Below are 18460 nucleotides of genomic sequence, written 5' to 3'. Positions count from 1 at the left end.
CAGCTTCAAACACCAGAGTAAGGGTAATGGCTCCAAACACAAAGGGCATGATATAGTTCACTGTGGCTGAGCAAAAGGAGAGGATAAATGAAATTAAAATATAGGCCACCAACCCAGCAACAGCGGTGTGATTAATGGAGGGGCTTGTAGCATAGGTGGAGAGGAGATGAGTAGCATTCTCTGATACTAGGTTTGTGTTATTTAAGGAGGGATATGCTCCTGAAATGATACGTGTGGCCCCATAGCTACTCCATAGAGCTGCAAATGCCAAAAAGGCTGAGCCTCCAAGATGGTCATATTTCCGGAAGGCAAGGAACCCAGCCAAGATCTGGGAGAGTCCTCCAATCAGAATGAGGTGGACCCCTAAGAAACACAAAATGACACGGAAATAGTAATGCTACTAGAAAGTAAACAAAAACAGCTGATGTGCATGATTGAGCAATATTGCCAGTCATATTTTGACTACACAACTCTAATGCATGTAATATTGCTAGAACTGTAGCTTTTGGTTACTGGCAGTCTGGGTCTCTATTCCCTGCCTTAATGAACAATCTTTATGTTGAACCTTGCTGAAATGCCATTGGATCCCCTTTCCCCACCCCTAGCATATCACTGGGTGCATCTACACGAGCTGCGTTAATGCTCATTAGCCTAATTTAATGTGCATTATGGGCATGTGTCTACACATGCATGCCCCTAATGTGCAATAAATGGAGAAATTAGGCTAATCATGTCTAAATTTGATAGGATTTGATTTGCTTAAATGCACATCAACATGCCCACTGTATACTTTGCAGGGAGAAGAGCCAACCAGAGCTCCACTTTGGCTCCATTCTCATCCAGCTAGATGAGGGGGAAGTGGAAGGCATCGACTGATGGTAAAAGTTTGGACCTGATGAATAGAAAAGCTGGGTGGCAGCACTATTCTATAGTTTCTCCATAACTTCTATACCTTAAGGAATGCACATCCTCATATTTCTCCACCCCTCCAGACTGAAAGCACCAGTCATTTCAGTTTATTGCTGGTATTTATCTTCCTGATGTGATCTAGAAAGGGGGACAGGTGAAGAACATCTCGATTTTTAGATGGTTGGGCTTACTGAGGGCATATTTCCCAACCAAAAAGAGAACGACCATAGCTTTCCTTGCAAGTCCAATTCCGACTGAACTGTGATCCTCCATTATAGAAGAGAAAACCTGTTCCCTGCTCACCTGCCAGGATGTTTTCCACTCCCTCAGGTCTGATGCCTGTGTGAGCAGAAGAGAAGTTCTGCAGGCAGATGAGGAAAGCACTGATAACATTAGCCAGGAGCCCCAAGACTGAAGGTTCACTGTAGAACACCGCTGCAAAACCTTCCGTGCTTGCCATGGCTGACCTTCCTGCCAGATAATAAAACATTGACAAGGGTTAACAGGTAACCCAAAGGGTGACCTCACCAAGAATTCTTTCTCTGTATACACATTGTTGCCTCTTTGGCTGGTATAGATAGCCAATTTAGAGCATTGCCAGGTTGTTCCAAAGAGGTCTTGGGGACACAGCACTCTGGAAAATTAGCCCATTTATTTAGAAGTTTAAACAGAGCCTAGAAAGCTAAATTTAGACTCCTGTTTTTGCGGATCTTGACTTTAACCTCTCAATATCTCAACCTTAACTTGGGGCTCAAATTTTATGTGGGCACTGAGGACAAATTAGATAGGTGCTGAGATGTTGCAGCAAGGGCAGAGTATAGAAACAGCTCAGCCAATAAACAACCTCTGCCTGGAAAACAGGCACAAAATAATACAGTTTTGTCTTACAAATAAAAGAAGCCTTTTTCTGGAAATGATTTTGGGAAGCAGATGACAGCAAGGGAAAAATCTCTTTGAGAAAGGGGCAGTCTTTCTGTTCCTTTGATTACAAGTGACCTATAACCAGTGAGCTCCTAAATGCTACTACAGTACTGATTATTATCGTTATTATTATTATTAGAATATAACAACAATGATATGATAATAACAACAGTAACAGTAATAAATATAATTTGCTTGCCATGCAGTTTATAGTTTCTTGGTTCTGATGCTGTCTCCATGTCAAAGAGGTACCGTCTTTTCCCTCCTTTTTTATCATCTCCACATTGCATTTGCTTATAGTCATAAGCAAATGAAGATCCTATAATGGGTAAATGAGAGTTCAGAGTTGAACTCTTAAGATGTTCAGCCATGAGCAGGTACTTTGTTAGCTCCCCATCGCACGCACACACACACACACACACACACACACACACTGTGTCTTTTCTTTTAACTGGAATTTTCCAAATCCCATTTTTTTTAAACCTCAGTGACTAATAAAGATGTTTCCCAACCCCAACTTTCCATTCACCTGTACATCCCAGTACCATGAGCTAGGGTTTCCTTTATGATGGTTCTCTTGGGACACATAGATTAAAATAAAATACCAACATTCTTGGTATTTTATTATTTTTAGAGCTCTGTGTAACTTTAATGGATATGGCAATGGGAAACGGGAGTGACATCATATTCCCAACCATTTCCAAAATGCCTCTTGGAAAGAAAGCATAGAGAGTGCAACTACTGTTGATACATTAAGAGAAGGTTACATCTGGGAGATGCTTCTTCTGAGCAAGAAAAAGTTGGAAAAAAATAATTAATATAGGCTCTACTTAACTCTCTGTTCACCAAAATACTTCAGTATATGAGTAACATTAAACCTGCCAGTATTGCACTGAAGGATGTTGCTGAACCAGGGTTTTTATTGCATTTCAAACCATTGAAATTGTGGCCTAGTGTGTTCCACACATTAAACAGAACACTTTGTGCCTCTCTCCCACACACACATAGTAGAAGGGGTTATTTTTTTCACCGATGCAAGGAACTACGGAAGCAATCTTGGTAGAACAGAACAGTATGAACCTTCACTTAAAACACCGAACTGAATCCACAACCAAAACATTCCTGAATTTGAAAATGCTTAGTTAGTATTTTGTAAAGAGTTCTTCCCTCTCAGTCCCATCCTTTAAACATGTACAGCACTCAATACGGCTCTGTAAAATAATTCATCAGTTTAATTATGTAGTTGTACTAAAGTTTAGACAGAGCATTTTCGAAGTCCTGATTCAAGAAAGCAGCTGAAACCAAGAAAGGTGTTTAAGCACATGCTTAAGCTTAACAGAATCTCCTCATACTCTCCTGAATTAGTGCCTAAGTGAGAGGTAGTAGTATAACCTATGTCTGCTAAGAAACAGTATTTGGCAAGTGAAGTCTAGTACTGCCTTCCCATCACACAGTTTCCTGTGGTATGTTGACCACCACCCAAGGAACTAGAAACCATTAGTCATTCTTTCCAAAAGATCACACTGTTGAGGCTACAGCATGAAGAAATATCTGGGCTGGTCTTAGGGGACTGTGGAACAAGTAGTTGCATGAAAACATTTTATAGGTGTTTGCTAGTTCAAAGTTTGCCCAGGGCTGGCTTGCCTTCTATGATAAAATAATTAATCACTGCTGTCCCTTTGCAGTTACCTTCTGCCTCTAGCACTACCTTAAATACCTAAAATTCTGTATCTCTCATCTTCTGGAGCCCAAAAGCTCTATATTGTTATGGACACCCAAGCTGCAAATGTCTCCATCTTCCAGCCAACACAAAGCTGATACTACTGGAGGTTTAGGTTAATATTACATTTGAATTTGCAGGGTCACAGGGGGAGAAGGGGAGCAACCCCCTCTTATGTGGGTACATTTCAGATTTCTTCCCCCACAGCACCACACACCTGCAAGCACAACTGGACTCACATGAAGATATGTGCCATTGGTATAGGTCAGAGGGGGAGGTGGGGATGAGACGGTAATTTTCCCTGTCTTCGACTATGCTACCCTCCCATTGCCCTTGAGGAATATGTCAATGTGGCTGACCATGTGCAAGGCTTGCATCAAAGTACCAATTTATTCCTTCGATGACTGAATAGCACAGAGTGACTCTGCTAAATAAACTGACTTGCTTTAAACTGAGTAAATACTGTAGCCTCCTGAGAAAGCCTGTGGAGAGTGAAGAATCAAAGGCATCTTCTAGCAGGAATAGCCCACCTGGTCCATTCCTTTTACTCATTTTGTTAAAACCAGCATGTTGTCTCTGGTGAGATGCTTGCCTAAAAGGTTCCTGACGTCACCCGTTTTGTTTTATACAGCTTTACAGACCACAGCTTCCAGTCACCATGGCATTTAAGTTAATGCTTATGGGCAACATGGCAACTGAACTATAGTGTCTTTTATGAGATGGAGCAGAACTTTTCTCCAATCCAGTCAACAGAGCCTTTGCCCTGCCTCCTTTTCTCATCACCTTTCCCACAATAATAATGTCCCCTTCCATTTTTTCTCCTTGAAAGGGGGCCACTTTTTTCCCTTTTCCTTACACCTTGGAAAGGTCCATTGGGTTCACTGGTCAGAGCAATTATAAAGCAAGTATAAAGAAGAGCAATTATGATAAGCCTTGTACAAACTGGATCAGAGGCAGTCTCTAAAGGAAAAGGTAATGACATATGTCATGAGTCTGCTATCCTTATTTAGATCGAGTAGCAGCTACCATTCAATCAATCCCACAGAAAATTGGACAGAGGAGCACAAAAATGTCATTACATACACATGAATTACAATGATATTATGTTCCAAAAGTTTCACTGCAGAACATTTATTCTCTATTGAGATTTTGCTGCTATTTTATACTACATCTTAAGAGTGATAACAGCAACTATTTATATAGATCCCTTTATCACAAAGGATTCCTAAATGTTTCATAAACTCTGTATGCAAAAGGCTCAAATGCAGTCAATAGCAGCTTGTAACCGTGTACAACAACATAGTGGTAGACATAAATGAATGCAAATTTTCAGAGCATCAGCTGGTGTCAATTAGGAAGTCAACAGACCTACAGAGATATATAGTAGCTGAGAAGCTGGTCTATATTTGGTGACATACCATAGGTTATTGCTAGGGCATATTGTGGAATTAATATTGTGTTAAATTAGCATTTTATATAGAACAAATGTCTTAATTGTACCATTTTACAATTGTATCTTGGACTAAGCAAAACATGATAGCAAGTACAGAAATTACTATCTGTCAAATATAAATAAAGAATTAAGGAATCCACTTCTAGATTAATGTGATGTCTCTGAAATGCATCAAAAGAAATGCAGAAGAGATTGTTCTATGACAGAATGAGAATTATAAGACGTTTAGGTGATATAAGAAAACAATATGATCCAATAGAAAGAGCATCAAAGAAAAGTGTACAAGAAGCTTATGACTCCTTTGTCTGAGTTACCTGATTTGAAGAAGTTTCAGCTGGGTGGCAGCAAATTCTCTTTAACCTATCATTTCCTGGTAAGTAGTCATTTTATTGTCCTGAGCACACAGTAGGAGGAGCTATGGGCAGGTTGCTTCACACACTGGCTCTTTTTGTATTTGAGGATCTGAGTTTTCTTTGAGTTCAACCTACCACTCAGTTATTATCCTAACTTTTATTTCCTGAAAAGAAAGGGGTTTTCCTTCAGTACACCAAGAAAAACACCTCCCCAAACCCTATCTCGCCAGAGGCTGATGTCACCATTCTTGACATTAATTTGTAAAAGACAAAAAACCCCAACCACAGTTGCTACAGAAGGATATATAAACCCTGACACCAAAGAGCCATCCAGGTAGACACCTCTAGCATCTCCTGAGGAGAATATCCGAGAGAAAACAGCAGACACAATTAAAGCCATCAGAATGGTCTACTTAACTTTACAGGTAAATGCTATTCCATGTAGGAAATCTATATTATTTTATTTTTGTTTGTTTCATTTGAATTAGGTTTGGGGGCAGTTTCTCAGCTATTATGAACTGTCATAACTTACTGACTTCAATGGTGTAATGTTCATTTGCACAAAATGGGGATCTGCTTTCATATGTAAAAATGTTAGTGTTTTCCATTGACAACTATGTAACTAATAAACTGATTCCTATTTTACCTTCAATTTTACCTGGTTCTAAAATGTCTTCTGTGGCTAGCTTTTACAGCACTATACTGCTCTTTTTAATGTTTTATACATCTTATTCATCATATCTACTCAAAACATGTCCTTCTCACAGGTGTAATATGATTGCACTGTAGATCTGACTCATAACTGCACTGTACTGTTTTCTTTTTCTGATTATTTTTGACATTTTTACTGGACTGGTTTCTTGTTAGCTTACAGCTTTGGAAAGTGACTTATTTATATCTTCAAGTGCACAAGCTCTGACAATTAGTTGTATTGGTTAAGTTTATCTACCTCTTGTTTGCGCTGTTAACTCTTTAATAATTCAGGGCTTACAAATGCAAAGAGTGAAAATGCTCTTAAAAAACATGATTGCTTTATATGACAGTCTCTTTCTTCTTCCTTTAGAAGGCCCAGAAGTTCTTGGCAGCCTCCCAGCAAGTACACAAAACTGCTGTTCATGGTTTGTGTCTCCCATGTAAAGGAATTTCTCTCTTCTATTTTCTGAACTATTCTAAAATAATCATACAGTCATGTAAAAATTCACGAAAAGGGCTGAGTTAAATATCTCTAGAAAAGTCTTTTGAATTATGTGAAGACAAAGTATAGTTGTTGATTATGGTAGTGATGATTGTACTTACTGTAATAGCTATCTTAGATATATGATTATTATTACATTTTAAAATGAATTAAAATGAACAAAATACCATATAAGTAGAAAAAGTGATTATTAGCCTTGTATAGAAATAAAAAATATTTATCTAATTTAGGGCCAAATCATGTACTATAACCATATACTTAAATTGTAGCTGTTTTTGTTTGCCAGCAGCATGTTTTTATATTCCTGCATTATTCATTACTTCATTATTGTATTTAATCTAGGGATAAAAATTACAATTGCTTGAATAATTCCCTTTAAGTTCCTACCTATTATATGTCACTGCTGCTCTACTCTCAGCAATAGTGTACATTCAGAATTTCCCTACTAACATCAAGTAGAGCAGAATTTTGCTGTAGAGATTTTTTAAAGTCCTAGAAACACATACATTTGGCATTCTTGTAATACTTTCAGGTTTATTCTTAATATAACAGATCAAAGATTGTGAATAGATAAATTACAGTAATTTTTTAAAAGTTCACAAAGAAATATTGGCTTTTGCCAAGTTTAATCTATAGGCTCTTTTCACCTCTTATTTTTATAGATTCATATCACAGAGAAAGCTGTTATCAGGATTTATTCACTGATGACAGAGAATAAATATTGCTGTCTATTGACTTCCCAAGGAAACTTTTCCTGGTGTGGTAGATGCAGTCAGAATTTACAGCTGAAACTAAGCTGCAGTCATGCTTTTTCCCCCTGTACCTACAAGCTGCAGTCATGCTTTTTCTCCCCCTGTACCTACCTTACATTGTTGCTTCCATGACTTCCAGTGCATATATTTGTAGCTTTCACAGAATGCACTGTAGATAAATGAAAGTGGGGGCATTGTTTAAGGCAGAAAGTTCTAAGCAGCTGCATGTGACTGGTCAGATATAACTGATAAAATCTCTGCAAACACATGAACTCTGTTTCCTTTAATCATAGTAATAATGAGTCTTACAGCTGTGTTTACCAGAGGATTATAAGCATCCAGAATCTAGTGAGACTCAAATACATTTGCAGGCAAACTATGAGTCAAGATGTTAGAAACTGAAATTTCCATTTGACTTCATTCTTTAGTGCAAAGAATTTTTGAAGGAACAGTTTTCTAATGAAGTCTAGTTTTCATCAAAAGTGAAATGTTTCACCAGAACATGTCAGTTTTGTTGACATTTTCTATAGCAAAAGGTTGGATTAAATTATTTTTACTTTCTCATTTAATTTCAGCTCTGTTAATATGTTACATTTTTACATTATTATTTAGAATAGCTTTCATATATTAAATATTAACTTTAATAGCATGTTACAGTATGACTGTGTATTTTAAGATATGCACATGACCAAACTTATATTAGCTTCTAATGGTCTGACATTATCAAAAATGAAAAATTTTTACCTTAGCTAAATAAAACAGCATTCAAGCAAATCATTGTGATGGGTGTAAATTGTCATTTTCTAGAAAATTACTTAGAAAATGATGAACTTTAGAAAGGAGGGTCTTTTCTCATTTGGAACTGAAAACACTTCCTAAAATGCTGGTAATTCTTGCAGAATGGAAATTCTAGTTTCTTTCCAGCTCTACTCTGGGCATGTCTATGTGTGCACCCCACTGCATGGTTGGTACAGCTGGTACACCAGAGCATTGGCAACGTGTAGGGGGTGCATGAAGGTGCATGTGCACCCTCTGAGCTTGGCGTTGCACCCCTTGCAAAAAGGCACTGCCAACACTGCCGGTGGCACCTGTGGGTGGTTGCCAACTGCTGGCTGGTGCTCGCCACCCCCCACTCCCACTGTCAACAGTGCCACAGCTGCCGGCGGGAGCTCACCACTTGCTGCTTGCCACTGCCATGCTCCCACCGCCGACAGGGCCATTGCCGCCTGCAGGAGGTCGCTGTGCCTCCCCAGCCTCTGGAGACACACAGCGTTTTTGCAGCAGAGCAAGTTGGTACAGCAAATCAAGTACTAAATGACTGCGCAGTACCTGCCAATACTGCACAGTCCCGATGGTGCATGGGTCATTTCCAAAGCTACTGTGCAGTAGCATTGAACTACTGCTCAGTAGCCTGTTGCTACTGTGCAGTAGTGGTGGTGTCACAGTTAGTGCCCTCCAATGCTATGTTGCTGTAGCAATGATCTATGTCACCAGAGCTCATTGCTCTGGTGACACAGAATCATATGTAGGCACACTCTCTGTGAATGAAGTGAACAGATTAAATGAAATAGCAATCACAATGAAAAGTGGCTGAACACTTTGCTTTTAGTCTAACAGTAAAGACAACCCCAGAGGCTGAAAGATGGGACCCGTAAACATCCACTTCTCTCCTAACTGCAAAATGAGGGATTTGGTACTTTTAGTCTGATTGGGGCCATGCTAAGAATTCTGGGTGCATCCAGATGAGTGCGGTTGTGCAGTATGTGACGCTGCAAACACATTTGCAGCACCACATACTTCACAGTCTGATGTTCTCTGCGCTGCAAGGGTGCACTGGCCGGAGTGTATGCTGCTCTATTATTTTTTTCTGCAGGATTTTGACCCCTGGATATTCAGGGGTCAAAATACCCATGGAAATAAAAAACGGACCAGTGTTCACTCGGGCACGCCTGAAAAATGGAGCTGGGCTGCCTGGAGCCATGCAGCAGCTGCTGGTCAGCCTCCACCCAGCAGGATCGCTTCAGCTGCAGCCCCCAGAGACCCCCAGGAACCTAAGTAAGGCTGCTGGGACCAGCCTTCCCTACTGCCCCCAGGGTATCTTGCCACACAGCAAAGTGTGCCTGGCATGGGTGCTCCCCAGGGACATGTAGTGGCAGCGCAAGGTGCACCGCCACTACTTGTCCCCGGGGAACCAAACATCCACACACGTCTGGACACGCCCTCTCAGTTGAACCTAAAATTACAAGCTTAACACTAAGTACTTCTGTGGTCCATTGACTTCAGTAGACATATTCACAGGCATGAATATATTGCTGGATTGGTTTAGCATGTTCAGAACCGTGCAGGATCAAATCTGTAAGTAAACTGACAGAAGATGCTGGGTCCTGCCCTAGTTTCCTGATGTCATTGTAAATTTGTTGCCTTTGATTTGGGATTGTGTCTATTCATTTAAAAGTATATCGCTCATTCCTGACAGAGCCCCATGCATATCAGAAGAAGACATCTCATTTGCCCTCGCCCAGATGCAGTATTTTATCTTATTTCTGCTTTCCATCAGAAAAGGTCATGGTTCTGGCTGCAAACTCTTTACTCTGTCTATAGGCAACCCAAACATGACTGCACACAAGGCCCAAACCTAACTAAAGTCCCTTTGAAACCTCCTCCTACAGATGAATTTTACCCCCTGTGCAGGAGAAAGCTTTCTTTTATGTTCTGTTCATTTTTTCACAACATTTTGTCTTTCTTCTTTTGTGACTTGTGCCATCGTGGTCTTTGAGGATTTTTCTATCCTTACTTACCCACCCAAGACTTCTCTGAAGCAAGGCAATGCTATTATTCCAATTGGACAGATGGGAACTGAGGCAAAGAGTGGCTAAGTAACTTGCTGAGGGTCACATCAGTTAGTCTGTACAAAGCAAGGTTCTTGAATTCTGGTCCTATAAATTGAAGGCTTATGTTCTAACCACTGGACATTCAAACTAAAGGCCAGGTTCTGCCAGCTTCCCTTACAGTGGGTAGTCCTGTGCCCTGTGAGCTGCTCCATTGAAATCAGTAGGATGACTTCTTGATGAGTAAGCTACTAGTCCTGTGAGCAAGGGTGAAAGAATGGAGACTTACATGTCAACCATTTGGATCTAGTGATAATTTCCCCTTTATATTTATCTCCACAGTGCTGGAGAAGAGTGCTCCAAAAGAGACTGTAACCAGCAGCTTTGCCTCCTTCATCCATGGAGTCCGGCCAGAACACTTGTCCGCTATTGTTCGGCACAGGAGCAAAAGGATGATCCTTGATAGCATTGGGGTTGGGCTTGTAGGCAGCACAACACGTGTGTTCAATATTGCCCTGCAATACTGTCAGGTAAACACTGTATTTCACTAGCACTCTTACATTCTGAAATTCTTCACCATGCTGCACAGTCAGGGGAAACTGAGCCCTGTATTGTTTCTGGCTTCTAGACACAAGCTGGTGGCAAATTCCTTTTCTAATTGCATAGTTTAGGATGCCTGAGCTGCTGCATTACTCTTTGCTAAGGGGAAAGAAGTTAAGCGTTTTAATGGAAACTAGCCTCCACCAATGCCACATAAATGTTCAGTATCTTCTCATGCTCACTGCTCTCCCTGTTACATGCTTTCTCTGTTACAGGAGCTGTACTCTTCAAACCCCATCAGCTCTGTCTATGGCAGAAAAGGGTTAAAGCTATCCCCTACACTGGCTGCATTTGCCAATGGAGTTGCAGTAAGTCATTCTCCAGAATATCCTGTATATCGGTAGCACTGCCTAGTGTTACAAAGTGCTTTGCAATAGCAGAACCCCCTGGTGGACCCCACACCAGGCATGAGGGAGGCAGATGCCTGGGATGTGACAGAGGGATGGATGGGCCTTTTAAAATTCTGACACAGGAAGGGTTACTGGGACCAAGAAGTAAAGTGTGTGATGTGAGTGGCATGTTTATTACAGTGCCAGTTAATACCAAATAACTTCGCAGATGCTTTTATGGAATTCAGTATTAGTATTATGGTGGCTCATAAGAACTCAGTCAGGCACTAGAATCCCACAGTGCTAGGTGCTGTACAACTATGGTATTCACTGTGTTGCTATCTGCCTTTCATAACAGGCTCACTCGATGGATTTTGATGATACCTGGCACCCTGCTACTCACCCCTCAGGTGCAGTATTGCCAGCTCTTCTGTCAGCTTCCCAGATGCTACCCTCAGGCTCCAAACCCAAAGGCCTGGACTTCTTGGTAGCATTTAATGTGGGCATTGAAGTACAAGGAAGGCTGATGCATTTTTCCAATGAGGCTCACAATATTCCTAAGAGGTAAATCCCCTCCTCTTCAGAGGACAGGAACGTTCAGCTTAACAAGAACTAGAACATAGTACAGTGATTTACAGTCAAAATCTTCGAATCCAGGCCATGTCAATCTTATATGCGGCTCATTTAGCTCTGCTGTTTAGTGGCTACCTCACCAGGTTCTGGGGGAATCTGTCAAAACAAGAGTGTGGCCCAAAACAGCCACTTCCTTGCAAAAGTACAAGAGATGTATTTCACTAAAATATCTCCTCATACATCAATAACTAGAGGCCATTGGAAGATAGCCAACCAGTTTAGAAATTGGGTCAGGGTTCTCCAAGTGTTGAATCTGCTACTAAGTTCTACATTAGTTTTGTTCAGGGAAAATTATCATTGAAGTCAAACTGCTAGCACTGAGGAAAAGACTTAAGATTCAGCCTATGCACTTGCAATGTGTGGTTAGGCATCATCACTGGCACCCATACAAATGTTACCCAGACAGAAGGGTGGTGTTTTACCCTAACTTTGCCCAAAGCGTGAACGATGACACAAGTGACAGGATGGGGACATTGGGCCCCCTAAGTGTTCAGATTTTTATGACAGATAGGAGAAAATATAATGTACAGATACATTGTCCCCAGAAGGAGCAATAGGTTTTCTGGGCCAGATCCTCAGCTTCTATGGAGCCTCTCTGATCTTCATCAGTGGAAGCTCTGATTTTGCAGGGTTTGGTGCTCTAGACGTGATGTGAGGTAGGGCTTAGGTGTTTCCCTGCTCAGCTCTGCAGGTACAGGCAGGGTCATTCATACACCAGCCTACAAGATTGCTCCTGTGATTTCCTTTTCAGGTTCCATCCTCCCTCAGTGGTTGGCACCATGGGTAGTGCTGCTGCCACAGCAAAGCTCCTTTCTCTGAATGAATCCCAGTGTGCCCATGCCTTGGCAATTGCTGCCTCACTGGCAGGGGCACCTATGGCAAATGCAGCAACTCAAGTCAAGCCCTTGCATATTGGAAATGCTGCCTGTCTGGGGTTTCAAGCGGCGCTGCTGGCTGCTCGAGGGATGGAGGCCAGCCCCTTCGTTCTTGACGACATCCCTGGATGTGCTGGATTTAATGCTTTCTATGGTGACTATCAGCCCAAACCATTAGCCCTGCCAGCAAACAACCACAAATTACTTTTGGAGAAGCAAGATATTGCCTTCAAGCGCTTCCCAGCCCACCTAGGAATGCATTGGATAGTGGATGCTGCCTTGTCTGTTAGAAACCTGTTTGTCAACTATTCTCATTCTTTCTCTCCCTCTTTGATCCATGCCATTGTGCTGAGGATCCCTGTGTCCAAGTACATCAACAGACCTTTTCCTGAGTCTGAGCACCAGGCCCGGCATTCCTTCCAGTTCAATGCTTGCACTGCCTTGCTGGACGGTGAGGTGGGCATCAGCTCCTACACAGACAGCAGTATCCATCGGCGTGAGTTGATGGAGCTTCTGGCCAAGGTGGTAGTGGAGCATCCTGAGGATAATGTAGCCAACTTTGATAAGATGTATGGAGAGGTGGTACTGATTCTGGAGAATGGAGATGTCCTGACAGGCAGATGTGACACTTTCTATGGACACTGGAGGAAGCCCCTAAGCAGAGAATCTCTCCTGAAGAAATTCCGATCTAATGCTTCTTATGTGTTCCCAGAAAACCAGGTGAACACCATCATCACAACAGTAGAAAACATGGAAGATCTTCCAGATAGCTCTCAGCTGGCCTCCAGCCTATAAGGCAACATTTCTGATGAGTAAAGCATCATACTGAAGCAATAATTCTTTAGTTCAAGGGACAGAATATTTTCTAACGTTAGAAGTGAAGTCCAAGGTAACAATGAGATCAAAGCACATATTTCAGTGCATAAGGAATCCATCAGCTAGGCAATGTGTATGTATGTTCAACCCAGAAATAAGATTTAATTAATGCTTGTGTTGTGCCTGATTTGGTGAACATATCCCAGACCATACCATTACCGGTACTTGGAAGTCTGACTGAAACGTGTGCGATCTCTAAGAAAGATGTTTTCTGGGATATCTTCCGTGAACCAGGCTTTTCCCAAGAAGAAGGCAATGATTTGGAAGTGGTCAGTTACAATGTATTTCTATCTGGAATGCTGCTGACAGCCTGGTTTGTAGAGATGTTTAACACTAATATTTCTTCTTATTCCAAAGTGCACTTCTGTTCTTTTGTTTACCTCTTAGATTATTATTAGTTAGTTCTGCTGAGCAGATGGGAAGTATAGCAGCATTATTGTCAACAGCCAGGTGTTGTGGATCCATCAAATGGTTTGTAGATCTTTTAATTAATATAGCGAGTTATAACGTAGTTCTTTATTATAAAAATGTGTCTTTTTATATGCAGTCAAAGACTGACTCTTCTTTCTGCATACATATCTAAATATGTATAATTATGTAGGGGTTAAAGAACTATAGAATGTATGTATGTACATTGGCATAGTTATGTATGATTGATTTTGATTACCTACTTATAGAATGATTTTCATGCAGGCATGTCTTTTATCATTTAGATGAAATTACCTGTACAAAGAATTGATCTGTGAACTAAGGCAATGCTAGAATTTCTACTGCAGTTAAGGACATGGACTGGTTCCATATGGGTACCTTTGATAGCATGGATGAATTTCATGGAAGTGAAGAACTTCCTTGTCATTTATTTATTTTCTCCTCATTGTTACTAATCCAGACTCTTATATTGTGCATCATATTTGTACCAACTTTTCAAAATAAATAATTAAGAAAACACTTATTTTCATAGTGATTTATTGCTGGAATATACTAACTGCAAGAAACCATGGTTTATTCTAAGTATTTTTAAAATATGTATATAACTTGGATTTTAAAATAATGTTGGGCCATACTCATGGCTGAGCTGCTGTAGTACTGCTTGCTAAGGGGAAAAATATTAAACACTTAAATGGAAACAAGTCCCTACTAATTCTTTGGTCCTCACTGGATTTTCTCCCTGTTACAAGAGCTGTACTCTTCAAACACCATCAGCTCTGCCTATGACAGGAAAGATTCATAGATTCATAGATGTTAGGGTCGGAAGGGACCTCAATAGATCATCAAGTCCAACCCCCTGCATAGGCAGGAAAGAGTGCTGGGTCTAGATGACCCCAGCTAGATGCCTATCTAACCTCCTCTTGAAGACCCCCAGGGTAGGGGAGAACACCACCTCCCTTGGGAGCCCGTTCCAGACCTTGGTCACTCGAACTGTGAAGAAGTTCTTCCTAATGTCCAGTCTAAATCTGCTCTCTGCTAGCTTGTGGCCATTATTTCTTGTAACCCCTGGGGGCGCCTTGGTGAATAAAACCTCACCAATTCCCTTCTGTGCCCCCGTGATGAACTTATAGGCAGCCACAAGGTCGCCTCTTAACCTTCTCTTGCGGAGGCTGAAAAGGTCCAGTTTCTCTAGTCTGTCCTCATAGGGCTTGGTCTGCAAGCCCTTAACCATACGAGTGGCCCTTCTCTGGACCCTCTCCAGGTTATCCGCATCCCTCTTGAAGTGCGGTGCCCAGAATTGCACGCAGTACTCCAACTGCGGTCTGACCAGCGCCTGATAGAGGGGAAGTATCACCTCCTTGGATCTATTCATCATGCATCTGCTGATGCACGATAAAGTGCCATTGGCTTTTCTGATGGCTTCGTCACACTGCCAACTCATGTTCATCTTGGAGTCCACTAGGACTCCAAGATCCCTTTCCACTTCCGTGCCACCCAGCAGGTCATTTCCTAGGCTGTAGGTGTGCTGGACATTTTTCCTCCCTAGGTGCAGCACTTTGCATTTCTCCTTGTTGAACTGCATTCTGTTGTTTTCTGCCCACTTGTCCAACCTGTCCAGGTCTGCTTGCAGCTGTTCCCTGCCCTCCGGCGTGTCCACTTCTCCCCATAGCTTTGTGTCATCCGCAAACTTGGACAGAGTACATTTCACTCCCTCGTCCAAGTCGCTGATGAAGACATTAAAGAGTATCAGTCCAAGGACCGAGCCCTGCGGGACCCCACTGCCCACACCCTTCCAGGTCGAAACCGACCCATCCACCACGACTCTCTGGGTGCGACCCTCTAGCCAATTCGCCACCCACCGGACTGTGTAGTCATCCAAGTCACAGCCTCTTAACTTGTTCACCAGTATGGGGTGGGATACCGTATCGAAGGCCTTCCTGAAGTCTAAGTCTATACGACATCCACCCCTCCTCCTGTGTCCAGGCGTTTCGTAACCTGGTCATAAAAAGAGACTAGATTAGTCAGGCACGATCTGCCTGCTACAAACCCGTGCTGGTTTCCCCTCAGCATAATTTGTCCTGCCGGGCTCTCGCAAATGTGAGCCTTGATAATTTTTTCAAAGATTTTGCCAAGGATGGAGGTGAGACTGACTGGCCTATAGTTGCCTGGGTCCTCCTTCCTCCCCTTCTTGAAAATGGGGACCACATTGGCCCTTTTCCAGTTGTCCGGGACCTGTCCCGTGCGCCACGAGTGTTCAAATATTCCCACCAGTAGCTCTGCAATGACATCAGCCAGTGCCTTCAGCACCCTCGGATGGAGCTCATCCGGGCCTGCCGACTTAAAGGCATCCAGTTCTTCCAAGTGACTCTGCACCATCTCAGGGTCTATGCATAGTAGTCTGGCGCCCTACTGCTGCCTCTCTACAACCCTAGTGAGAGACTTGTCTTGCCCCTCGCTTAGGAACACTGAGGCAAAGAACTCGTTGAGGAGTTCAGCCTTGTCCCCCCTGTCCGTCACCAATTGTTTCTGCCCATTTAGCAGGGGTCCTATTCCTCCCTGGCCTTCCTTTTACTCCCTATAGATCTAAAAAACAATTTCTTGTTGTCCTTTACTTGGGATACCATCCTCAGCTCCATGGTAGCTTTGGCCCATCTAACTGCCTCCCTACAAGCACGAGCAGAGGAGGTATACTCCTCTTCGGTGATCTCTCCCTATTTCCTTTTTTTATGTGCTCCCCTTTTGGCCCTTAGGCTGCCCTGGATTTCTCTGGTCAGCCAAGGAAGTCTCCTGGCCCCTTTCCCTCTTTTTCCTCGCTTTGGGATTGTCTCGCTTTGTGCCCGAAGGATCATTTCCTTAAGGCACAGCCACCCTTCTTGGGCTCTCATCACTTCAAAACTCCTACTCTGCAGTGCGTCCTTGACTAATCGCCTGAGTTCATTGAAATCACCTTTCCTAAAGTCTAGCACTTTCACCCTACTAGTTACCTTACCCACTCGACGTTTTATGAAGAATTCTATTATTAGGTGATCACTGTCCCCCAGATGACTACCGATCTGTAGGTCCCCTACCATGTCATCCCCCGTTGCCAATACCAGATCCAGTAAGGCATTCCCCCTAGTGGGACCGTGTACCTCCTGTGTCAGGTGGAGGTCCTGTACACAGGTTAGAAACCTGCATGAATGGTGGGACTTTGCCGTCTGCGTCTCCCAGCAGATGTCTGGGTAGTTTAGGTCTACCGCCCATGACTACCGCCTCCTTAGCTTTTATGGTCTCCGAGAGCTGCTTCAGGAGCCCCGAATCTATTTCTTCCCCTTGGTGTGGGGGTCTGTAGCAGACCCCTACCACCAAATCCCTTGCTCCTTGCCCCCCATGTAGCCTAACCCACAATCCTTCTACTTCCTCATCCTTCGATTCCGTCTTGATGAGGATCGATGTATATTGCTCATTGACATAGAGCGCAAGCCCTCCCCCCTTTTGCCCCACCCTGTCCTTTCTGTACAATCTATAACCCTCAATATGTGCCGCCCAGTCGTGGGACGAATCCCACCAGGTCTCTGTTAGCCCCACTAAGTCATAGGTGTTTCCTGCAAGCAGGAGCCCTAGTTCATCCTGCTTGTTCCCCATGCTCCTAGCATTAGTATATAGGCACTTGAGCCCTGCAACTGGTGCCTTTGCTGCCCCCCCGCTCCGAATCCCAAGGGGCCCCTTATTTCTTACCTTCTCGTTGCTTACCTGTTCTGTAGTGCTTGCCTCCCCATGGCTTTCAGGTTCCCAACGTTCTCCTTCTTCAGGCTGGGCTGTCCTTGTGGGTGCCACATGGTTTGGTGGTCCACAGCTTCCCCCCCCTCATCTTCCCCTCCCCCCGACGAGCCTAGTTTAAAGCCTGCCAGAGGAGATCCGCCAACCTAGAAGAAAACACACGCTTACCCTTGGGGGACAGGTGAAGCCCATCCCAACTGAGCATGTCCCTCGTCATAATGTGCGGGTCGTTGTCCAGGAAGCTGAAGCCTGCCTTGAGACACCACTGCCAAAGCCGCCAGTTGGTCTCTCTGATGCAGTTCTCGTGCCGTCTTCCACGTCCGTTCACTGGTAGGATGGAAGAGAATACCACCTGTGCACCGAACTCCCTCAGTACGCCGCCCAGAGCACTGTAATCCGCCATCAGGTGATCGGGGGTTCTCCTGGCCGCATCATTAGTACCCACGTGGACTAGGACCATGGGGTAGTAATCGGTGGGCTTGATCCTGGCCTGGATTACTTCCGTCACATCCCGAATCTTTGCTCCGGGCAGGCAGTAGACCTCTCATGTTGAGGGGTCCTGGCGACAGATGGGCCCTTCCGTACCTCTCAGGATGGAGTCTCCTATGACGAGCACTCGTCGCCTCCTCCTCTGGGTCCGCTTGGATCTCTTGACCTGTTCGGAGTGTGGAGAATGTGGTGTTGCTTCCTGCCCAAGGGTTTCCTCCTCTCCTTCCATCTCCTGCAGGGTCGCCAGGGTCTTGTACCTGTTCTCCAGTCGGACTGGAGGAACTGGTACCTGTTTGCTGCGAGCGACTCCGGTCCTGGATGTGACTGTCTGCCACTCTG

General features: G+C 43.4%; 1 protein-coding gene across 1 annotated transcript; it reads left to right on the top strand.

The window, feature by feature from the left end:
- The first annotated feature begins 289 nt into the window (after nt 1-289).
- LOC102576357 (cis-aconitate decarboxylase) lies at nt 290-13363 on the top strand. The gene is made up of 6 exons (XM_006261107.1): nt 290-308; nt 1261-1326; nt 10498-10661; nt 10947-11039; nt 11419-11624; nt 12445-13363. Exons 1-6 carry the CDS (start codon nt 290-292, stop codon nt 13361-13363), a joined length of 1467 nt encoding a protein of 488 aa, XP_006261169.1.
- The last annotated feature ends 5097 nt before the right edge of the window (nt 13364-18460 follow it).

Source organism: Alligator mississippiensis, chromosome 8 (genome assembly GCF_030867095.1).
Source record: "Alligator mississippiensis isolate rAllMis1 chromosome 8, rAllMis1, whole genome shotgun sequence".
NCBI lineage: Eukaryota > Metazoa > Chordata > Crocodylia > Alligatoridae > Alligator > Alligator mississippiensis.
This window is presented reverse-complemented; position numbering and strand designations above follow the sequence as displayed.

Excerpts from the sequence above, each read along its gene's own strand:
- LOC102576357 (XM_006261107.1), top strand. Across the intron at positions 1,327-10,497 it reads CAGGAGCCCCAAGACTGAAG|AGACTGTAACCAGCAGCTTT; the intron begins GTTCACTGTAGA and ends GTGCTCCAAAAG. Across the intron at positions 11,625-12,444 it reads GCTCACAATATTCCTAAGAG|GTTCCATCCTCCCTCAGTGG; the intron begins GTAAATCCCCTC and ends TTTCCTTTTCAG.